Source organism: Electrona antarctica, assembly GCF_951216825.1.
Source record: "Electrona antarctica genome assembly, chromosome: 9".
NCBI classification, from domain to species: domain Eukaryota; kingdom Metazoa; phylum Chordata; class Actinopteri; order Myctophiformes; family Myctophidae; genus Electrona; species Electrona antarctica.
The window spans coordinates 50,325,460-50,336,433 of record NC_136790.1 but is presented as its reverse complement, the minus strand read 5'-3'; the positions used below and the strand labels follow the sequence as shown (position 1 = coordinate 50,336,433).

At 42.3% G+C, this 10,974-nt stretch overlaps 1 protein-coding gene across 1 annotated transcript; it reads right to left on the bottom strand.

The window, feature by feature from the left end:
- Positions 1 to 4,694: 4,694 nt before the first annotated feature.
- LOC306929134 (uncharacterized protein) lies at positions 4,695 to 10,709 on the bottom strand. Its single transcript, XM_079509554.1, has 2 exons — positions 10,156 to 10,709; positions 4,695 to 6,090 (listed from the first exon to the last, which is right to left on the bottom strand). The coding sequence occupies exons 1-2, from the start codon at positions 10,298 to 10,300 to the stop codon at positions 4,796 to 4,798; spliced, it is 1,440 nt and encodes a 479-aa protein (XP_079365680.1). The 5' UTR covers positions 10,301 to 10,709; the 3' UTR covers positions 4,695 to 4,795.
- Positions 10,710 to 10,974: the final 265 nt, after the last annotated feature.

Here is a 10,974-nt window from a genome sequence, read left to right as displayed (position 1 = left end):
TTGTATTTATATCGCCACACACACACACCCGAAGATGAAACCAAAACTGTGTCTGGTCATGATGCACTTATACTTATTAAACTGGTCTGCAGGCCTGTGCCCTGAAACTCATTCGGCTCTGTTTCGAAATTAGGTCCAAAACATACTACGGCCATACTACAGTCAACGTTTCTTTGGTTCGGCGGGGTCCAGCCTGCACTAATACACTATGATGTCATTCAGAGGTTTGTCTGGGCGGGAACACAGAACAAATTGTGGGTATTCCGTGGCGTGGCCCAGAGATGTAGCTACCCTAACTCCGTTCGGCTACCTTAACCCACCATTGCCATTAACTCTTTTTTTCCAAAGGTACGTATACGGACGTCGACGCTAGGTGGCGTCATATCCCAGGTCCATATTAAGTTAATGTACGTCAATTAAAGACAATTATTTAATCCTACCCTTAATGCCGTTGGCGTAGCTCTACGGCAATTGCACTTTTAACAGCGCTAACAGCGCAGCGTGAGCTACATGTGTGCGGCGAGACACAGAAATATGAAATACAGTTTGGAGGCCGACCGAACCAATCTGATGTTGGTTGTTCGATTGTAGTATGACCGCATATGACTGCATAACCTGTTTTGGAATTTGGACAGTAACAAAGTACCTTTTACTCAAGTAGTGTACTTATCTGTTCTTAGAGTAGTATTTTTTATAAAGATTTGTTTTTGGCTTTTCTGCCTTTATTGATCGTATCAAGTGAAGACTGACAGGAAAGAGGGAGAGAGAGAAGGGGAGAGACATGCAGCAAAGGTCGTCATGAACAGGACTCTTAACACGCAACGTGCTGTCAGGCCAGAGCCTACAGTATATGTGGCATGTGCCTGGACCACTTGGCCAGCAGGCGCCTTAGTATAGTTGTCTTTTTGAGGGGCGCTAGCCCTCCTATGTCCAGCTTTGAGGGTCTGTGTAAACACTAACTTTGAAGACAAAAGTGAGGAAGCAAATTGTGATTGGCCGGCGTGATATTATATTAATATTATATTATATTTTCACTATACGTTTGTAAGAAGTAGCGCAAAAAATACAAGGTTTCTGACCTCTCATCTCCATGCTTTTCATAAATCAGCTACTTTGTCATACCACAGTGTGAGTGTCACAAAAAAGCATAAAAAGTACAGCTTCATTAGAATCCGTAAAAGTAACAGTTTCGAACATATGAGCTTTCCACCCGACAGAGAGGATAAATGCAAACACGTGCGACTGTAACAATCACATAGCCTATACGACGCTGTCTGAGGCCAATAAGCTCACCAAGCCAGTTACTGCACAACGAATGACACCCAATTCTGCCCATTTCACTGTGTTTTCTCCTTTCATTAACAGATTAACCGCTTTAACCCCTTTTGGTGTTAGCATTATGTTATGCTTTAGCGATTGAAAAATAGCAGATCTACAAGCTCATAGCGCGCCACCGAGTGGCGCGCTACGAGCTTGTAGGTCTGCTATTTTTGAAAAATCTTTAAAATGTGGCGCAAATCATTGAATATATATTTCAGAGCGAACTATTTTTGAAAAATCGAAGAACGAGTGACATAGAAACATAGCTTTTTCAGAAAACTGTCAAGATTTAGAAGACATTTTTAGAATCTGATCTCAGGTCAAAATGGGTTAAACCTGGCGTCCCTAGTTTGGTATGTCATTTGAACATTAAAAAAATGGAATGGTGGTAGAAAGATGACATACAGTAGGCTACTCATGATGATCTATGATATAATCATGTACGTTTATCTGGAAGATGATTGTTTATTTTTCCGCAGCAACACAAGGACATGGCCTACCACTTAACCCCATTGAGTCCCCTCAGGGCCTTTTCTGTTTTTCTACATTAAATATCTTTAAAAAAAATAGCCGATCTACAAGGTCCCCAACGCATCGCTATTTTCTGTGAAGGTTTTTCCCCGAATTCAGGGGTGGTTAAATCTCTTCCATGGACAACACTGTGTCCATGACATGGCTACACACATGACGCGCACACACACACACATACTGTGTACACTAAAGAGCGGGAGAGAGGGGGACACCACTGTTACTGAGTAACCTTTGTCACATTACTTATTCAGAATTTCAGCCACGGACGGTGACGGACCACCATTTGATGACATTTAGCATCTCAGACGTTGGATAATATTTTGTCCACATTTCCATGCTGTATTGATGTTGGTACCATTATAGTACTCTCAAGAACCTCCGTAGGTGGTCCCCGGACCACTAGCAATAATTTATTGAGGGGACAAGCCCAGAGGTCCTATGGTTCCACATGGTATTTATATGTTTCACGAAACTTGGCAATATGGTAGAGGGCTATGCCATGAGGACGCGGAGCCCACAACCATTGGCCAAAGAAAGGGTTGCGCTTATAGCACTCAATTTGTTTTGTCCATTTTGACCAGCAGCAATAGAACGTCGATACACATCTGTATGCTTCCTCATGCCGAACAACCTTTGTGTTCTGACTTTTGACCTCTGACCTTTAGATCACCCACTATTTTGAATTATAAATAATTTCTTCTGTCGGTGCACCAGGCCACACCGTCATTTTTTTTGACGTGGCAATATGGTAGAGGGCTATGTCACACTGCTTAGACATGAAGCCCACAACCATTGGCCAAAGGGTGGCGCTACAGCGATCAATTGAAAATCAAAACTTTGAACAGGCATAGCTCATGAACCGTTTGACCACCAGCAATAAAACTTCAATACACATATGCGTCTCCTCACGAGGAACAAATGTGGCCCTTAGATCTCCCACCATTTTGAATTATATGAAACATCTATCTACTCCTGCAGTTGGGCAAGGGAGAGGCTCCCACAGCACCCAAGTGACATGTTTTCGTAACCTGTTTTTTTTGTTAGGAACTTTATGATCCAGGTCCAGTTCGATTTTCATCTTGTTGCCTGTGTCAATTAATGTCCCATGGGGTTTATTTTTATTTATCTATTGCACCTATCCCCAAAATGAAACATACAATGGAGCCAGCAGAAAATACCTTAACTGATTGATTGATTGATAATGTTATTAACAGATTGTAGTATGGGTGCAATCCAAGGAAGTTACAGGTCAATAAAAAACTGTTTAGTTTGCCTCGTGTTGCGATACTAATATACCACTGCGCTGCACTGTGTGAGATATGCATATGCAATAGGGGCAGATGAAGTCTGGCTGTGCCAGGCTACATTTTAGTGGCATAGGAGCGAAATTAATTTAACCCCTTGTTCGAGCAAAATCTGGGTTGAACGTTTGTTGAACTCCCTCTGGTGTTGTGGGTGTGGACTTTGTTGCCATTAAGGAAGTATTGTGCGAGGTAGCCTACATGGGTATCTTGGTGGTGTAGTGAATCTTGTAGAGCAGGCCCATTGCAAGTTTCTGTACTCTGTCATCAAACCTAAACCTGCATTCCAGGATTTCCAGCCTATCAAAATGGGCAGGGGTGAGGTGCACCAGTACAGTGGTCAAACTATGTTCATGTGTCATTCATTCAATTCAATTCATCTGGTCATCTCTGGTGGTGGAGAACCAGGCAGAAATCTGTCCAATTCACCTTCAGTGAATCCCAGCTCTGTGGTGAACGTCCAGGTCAGAATGTTTTAACCCATTTTGACCTGAGATCAGATTCTAAAAATGTTTCTGTCAGTCGTTCTTCGATTTTTCAAAAATAGCAGATCTACAAGCTCATAGCGCGCCACTCGGTGGTGCGCTATGAGCTTGTAGATCTGCTATTTCAATAGCTAAAGCATAAAATAATGCCAACACCAAAAGGGGTTCCCGGCTTCCCGCCCAGAATGGGTTAACTTCATAAAAAGGGAAACTCACTCAATTGATACTAAGAATGACAATTATGCACAACTGTAGGTTTGGGTTTACTGAATGGATTTAAAAAAAGATAAAAACTGACTCGTACGTTTTTGTATAGAATACAAATTTATTTCATAAAATGGATACAATGAAAATAGGTAAAATGCCCACAAAAGCTGTCCAATTCAGGAGAAACACTTTTGATGCCAAACATACAAAAGAAAAGCAAATGAAAAACCTATTGAAAATAAATTAATCGATTACAAAGTAGTTTAAGTCAAAGAAACAAAATCAACAACTGAGGCACATCTTACATTCAGGCAGCAAAAGTGGATTAGATTTTAGATTTTAATCAACGCAATAACAACAGCCTCCATTATTATAGCATGCTAACTTTCCAGGAATAGAAAGACTGCAGTTTCTATTAGCTTGGATTCCCCATCGATGACGTCACTTATAGGCAGGTTTCTGAACTCTACACAGCCCTCCTCTGAGACAGACAGAGTAGACAAAAATCGTACCATGATACAATAAGCATTGGCAATTGGCACTTGGCAACAATGACTAGGGGAAGTTGCTCTCTGTTTGGTCAGTCTTTGGCACCAAAGTCATAAAAAAGGCCTTATCTTTCAAGCAGCTGTGTCTCGTGATGTGCACCTTTGTTGGGTTCACTTGTCAGTTCTTATTGGCTGTTTGTGTGTTCAGAAGGGGAAGCGATACGAGCACATCTGTCACTTTTACTGAATGTCTCCACACACAGGTAGATGCACACGAAGGATAACTGTTACATGGCGGGGCGTTTAGCAATATAGATAAAAGATGTGATGACACGGAACTACCCGCAGGTAGGTGTGTGTGTGTGTGTGCACATATCAGTGCGCGCACCAGTGAGTATGTGTCACTACATTGCCCTATCTTATAGTGTGGTGAGGTTTTAGACTCCCTCAACAAGTTTAACTGTTAGTGGCAGGATTTCTGGTGACGTTTGAGACTAACGCTCTGCTTATACAGTTTCCCACACTGGTCACAGTGGTAGGGCTTCTTTTTGGTATGAGTTATCTGGTGACCTTGGAGATAACCTATAGTGCTGAACCATTTCCCACACTGGTCACAGTGGTAGGACTTCTCTCCTGTATGAATTCTCCGGTGACGTATGAGACCACTGTTTTGTCTGAACCATTTACCACAATGGTGACATTGGTAGGGCTTCTCTCCTGTATGAATATGCTGGTGAAGTTTGAGAGTATTGATTTGTTTGAACCCTTTCCCACACATGCCACAGTGGTAGGGCCTCTCTCCTGTATGGATTCTCTGGTGAAGTTTGAGACTAGACTTATGGCTGAAATCCTTCCCACACTGGTCACAGTGGTATGGCTTCTGTCCTGTATGAGTTATCTGGTGAGATACGACACTACGCTTCCTGCTGAAACCTTTCCCACACTGCTCACAATGGTAGGGCTTCTCTCCTGTATGAGTACTCTGGTGAAGTGTGAGAGCCGACTTCCTGCTGAACCTTTTCCCACACTGGTCACAATGGTAGGGCTTCTCTCCTGTATGGATTCTCTGGTGAAGTGTGAGACTAGACTTCATGCTGAAATCATTCCCACACTGGTCACAATGGTAGGGCTTCTCTCCTGTATGGATTCTCTGGTGAAGTGTGAGACTAGACTTCATGCTGAAATCATTCCCACACTGGTCACAGTGGTATGGCTTCTCTCCTGTATGAGTACGCTGGTGAAGTTTGAGATGATAATACCTGCTGAAATATTTCCCACATTGGTCACAGGAGTAAGGCTTCACTCCAGCATGACTTCTCTGGTGCTCTTGTAGACTAACTCTCTGGCTGAACCCTTTACCACATTGGTCACAGTTATAGGGCTTCTCTCCTGTATGAATTCGCTGGTGTCGTTTTAGTCTACTTCTTGTGCTGAACCCTTTACCACATTGGTCACAGTTGTAGGGCTTCTGTCCTGTATGAGTTATCTGTCCTGTATGAGTTCTCTGGTGAAGTTTGAGATGATAATTTCTGCTGTAACCTTTCCCACACTGGTCACAGTGGTAGGGCTTCTCTCCTGTATGGATTCTCTGATGAGTTTTGAGACTCTGGTTTCTGTTGAACTTTGCACCACATTGGTCACAGTGATAGGGCTTCTCTCCTGTATGAGTACTCTTGTCTATTTTGAGTCTCTTGTAGTGCTTCCCACTCTGGTCACAGTAGCTATGTTTCTCCACTGATAGGTGAGCAGGAAAGACATCTGAGATGGAGGAAAATAAACAAGTTTTGAAATGTCATGCAAGTGAAAGCCTAGAGTCTGTTATCATTTCCACACTGGTCACAGTGGTATGGCTTCTGTCCTTGACGCTCGGGGTGCTTAACACCCCGAGCGGCAAGGACGGAGTTCTCCGTTCAATCAATTAGTAACGCCCAGCGCTCAGGACGGAGATTGATAAAAGGACGGAGATTTATTGATATCAAAACCTATCGCATCGCTCCACAGGCTGGGAGCGTCTGTTGTGTAACATTCAATGTTATTTCCTGGTGGGACCTCATCGAAAATCTTAAAACATGAATAACTCTTGATCTAAATCATTCCGTCCAATTCTAAGCAAAGCTTATGTATTAGACAGCCCCTCGGGAGTGTTTTGGCTATACATCAAGCTACTTCAGCTACATCCGGGATAGCGCCTGGTGCGTCGCAAAATGTGCTCCACTGCTATAAATCACTGGGCGCTCTGATTTAATGGATTAAATAACCCTGGGCGTTTGGTGTGTTAACTATGAAACTATGAAACTTTAACGAGAGAGAGAGAGAGAGAGAGAGAGAGAGAGAGAGAGAGAGAGAGAGAGAGAGAGAGAGAGAGAGAGAGAGAGAGAGAGAGAGAGAGAGAGAGAGACACACAGACAGACAGACAGACAGACAGACAGACAGACAGACAGACAGACAGACGCTTTGCATGGCAGGCTTTAGGGCTTTGTTTCCACAGCTACCCCACAACACAGCAGGCACTGTCTGCAGTGCAGACAGTAGACAGCAGATCAGAAGCTCTCAATGTTTTAACCATAGGCTACAATAACTAAACATAAATCTCACTTAAATTGGATTGCAACACTTTACAATTTCATCATTCAAAAATAATAATAATAATCGCATTGGATTTCAACACGTTTGTTTGGTCGGATTCCGGTTGTTCATGTCGTAAACTTGGGGCGTTTTGAGAATATTTAAATGACGGTCGGTTTCAGCTGTGACATTTATCAAAGCTGCAACCAAATTTAGGCCAGGATCAGCTGTTTACGATCACTTCATAAATGCTGTGCCGACGTGAGCACGTCAAAACCCGCGCTCGAATTTAAAGCAGAATTTACACTCTCATTGATAAATGAGAGCCATAAATTTTCAACTTGCAAGTGTCCATGCACCATGCCAAATAGGCTACCTGTCCAAAAAGTAGAAACAAAGCTCCCTGAGCTATACAGAGAGTAGCTGTCAATTCTATATGTAGCGTGCCACCGAGTGGCGCGCTACGAGCTTGTAGGTCTGCTATTTTTGAAAAATTGTGAAAATAAAATTTAAAAAACAAAAATCATTTTTTTTTGGAAAATAATTTGGGGACCCCCTAAAATAATTTGGCGACCCCCCGAGGGGTCGCGACCCACGGGTTGAGAACCCCTGGTTTAGATGATGAACATAAAACATGTCACGTTGTAGCAGGCGGCGCTCCAGATGTCTCCCTCTGGGGGGCTTTTACACATTTGCAATGCCTACATAACTAATATATATTAATATAACATACATATTAAATGTTCCATGCTTGCGTTGTCGCACCACGACTTCTCAGCGCAAAAACGCAGGCAGCAGGTCTCATTGAAAATGAACTATAGGCGCGTTATATCGCTTCACGTTTGACCTTTACACTTGTTTACTGGCCTTTACAACAGGTCAGGGTCCACTGGGTGGCTTATTGGCCTGTTGTAGACTCACCCTTTTCAATTCATCACAGTATTCAGTAGGGGTGCAGCGGTTTACGGTTTAAAACCGAACCGTTCGGTACAGCATACACGGTTCAATACGCCCTAATGTACCGCGGTCTTTCGGTTTGAAATTAATTAATTTCTTCCAGCTGCGGAGAATGTATTTCTCGGTCACACACCGTCCTACTTAGAAGTATAGCACTCTATCGGTCACACACCGTCCTACTAAGAAGTCTAGCACTCTTTCGGTCACAGAAGTTTAGCACTCTGTCGGCCCACCCCCTTTCCCCACACACACACACACACACACACACACACACACTGCATGGTGAGGAGAACCCAGCCCTCGTCTTTAAACGTCGTTCTTGAAAAGACCACTCTGTGGAATAATTATTGATCGTCATACACAGAGACACACACAGCGGAGTAACCTCCCGTCAACAGGCTTCTATAAGCACCGTTTTTGTAAGTTTGTTCAGATCTGCTTCTGCACTCGCTGTTTGAGTGCTACAGACTAGTACAGAGAGAGGAGAGCAAAAACAACCCGTTGTTGTTGCTCTCTCCACCCGCAGCAGGAGAAGAACATTCCGTCAGAGTCCCCAAAAAATACTCCATGTCCAATCCATGACTGTAGATAGAAACCTTTCTTCTAATAATATAAGCATAATATCCTTAAATCTTTTTGTAAACTTAAGTATTTTTCTGTGCCACGACGCACTCTGCTGTGTGAATCCCTCCCCTCCCCGGAGCTCCTCTCCTCTCTTCCCTGCATGTGCTCACTCTGCACGTGTGAGCGCATAGGTGCATTTTTTTCCCCTTAAAAATAATGAGGCACATTAAAATAGCAATATAAGGTTTTTTTCTCTTTAAAATAATGAAAAGGCAGAAAATGCCTAATACAATAATATATGCTAATAAATAAATAAATAAAATAAGCTATAAATAAACTTTAAAAAAAAATGTAACTGTACCGAACCGAAACCGTGGCCCCCATACCGAGGTACAAACCGAACCGTGGGCTAACTGAATCATTACACCCCTAGTATTCAGACGGTAGTCACGGACCAACCATACTTCTCTATTTTATGTGCGCCGGCTGCGCACAGTGGCAGTGCATGCATGTGTGCGTACATGCGCATATAACTAAATGACAGTGGTGGAAAAAGTACTCAAATGTTTTACTTAAGTAAAAGTATAAATACTGCAATGTAGATGTACTCTGTTACAAATAAAAGTCCCGTATTAAAAATGTACTCAAGTAAAAGTACAAAATTATGGGCTTCAAAATGTACTTAAAGTAATAAAAGTAAAAGTACTCATATTGCAGAACGTCCCATTTCTCAAGTTCAAATGTGTTCAAAATATTTTGAAAATAGCCGATCTACAAGTTAATTATTTCAAATCGCCGAAATGTATAGGCTATGGGTTGAAGTGGTAAATGTCCCACTGAGCATTTTTGTAGTCTAATAGATGTCTAAATGGCTAAAGAATTGGTCTAAAAACGGGGGTAAAAATAGTCTAAAAATGAAAGTTTTTTAGCAGTCTAGGCTTAGATTAGACGTTGAACGTCGTTTCAACGTCTATAGACAGTTAGCCCTGAAACATGACTGCCATGATAATCATCATGACAGTCATGACGCAACTGCAGCCTGTTTTACGCGATCGCTACATTTACAGTCCAAACGTGTATATAAACATTCCGTTTTCAAATATAAAGTACTCACAATTTGTCCCACGGGTGTTAGACATTTGCTGGTACAGCGATTAGCATTGCTGCATCCCGCGTTGTTTAATAAAAAGCTTTTTTATCCGAGCTCCCCGGCTACTTTTCTCAAACGGGGTTCGTTTGGGAAATACAAAGTTGCACACCGGGAGCGCACTCGCCTATTAGTGACGTATTGGCAGTGCTGTCAGCGTGCCTATATCGAACACACCCAGTGTTTCAGACTGCCACACTCCTCCCGACCGATAGGGGCGCGTAGTTGAAAGCCAACGGCAAAAAAACCCAGCTCGGATAAAAATGCTTTTTATTAAACAACGCGGGATGCAGCAATGCTAATCGCTGTATCAACAAATCTCTAACACCCGTGGGACAAATTGTGAGTACTTTATATTTGAAAACGGAATGTTTATATACACGTTTGGACTGTAAATGTAGCGATCGCGTAAAACAGGCTGCAGTTGCGTCATGACTGTCATGATGATTATCATGGCAGTCATGTTTCAGGGCTAATAGACAGTCTACATTTAGACCTTGATTAGCCTGGCTAACATCAAGGTCTAAATGTAGACCGTTACTTTACACGACTGCTAAATGATTACAGCAAGTTATTAAAACAATACATACCTAATACTATTCTGTGTAACTTGATCACTGGTTCCAACATGGTGGTCTGCATCACTGGCGCTGCTACAACTCTGTTCTTCACACTCTGATGATGAGAAACTATTCTGTGTAACTTGATCACTGGTTCCAACATGGTGGTCTGCATCGCTGCTATCAATGTTCTTCACACACTGATGATGAGAAACTTGAATGTTGTTGATGATGACAAATGTTTTATCATCTGGATCTATATTAAAAACATTCCTCTGACATTCCAATCGTGCATAAAAGCCCTGGCCTGGATATTGTTGAGCAAAAACGCGGATTTGCTTCTTCTTCACCACCCTATGGTGGTATAAACTCAGTGTTTCCAACTCTCGTACGAGAAATAAGCAACGCCACCTCCAAAAACAAGCTAAATCTTGAAAGCGAAATAAGCCAAATCAAGCCTAAACAAGACCAATAATATTGGAATTATAGTACTGTTGACTTTTTAGATTTGCCAAAGAAACCACAGCGTTTTTAGAACAAGCCCCCAAAAAATCGCAACCGCATTTCTTTCCAGCAACTCTGGAGAAGAAAAAAAAATCCCAAAATTGCGGAAATAGATGTGATGCCTTCTGAGGGCAGGCTGGGCAGCCAGATTGCTGCTCTGCTGCCACCAGCTGGCGGAGTCAGTTTATGTCATTGGCCCTCGATCACCCGTTCAATTCCCATCTAAATGTTCTGATTAATTGAAAATGGTGGACTTTGATTGATTGATTGATTGATTGATTGATTGATTGAAATCTTTATTAACATTTTGCAGAAGTACAGTACATTTCCAGCACAACTCAATAC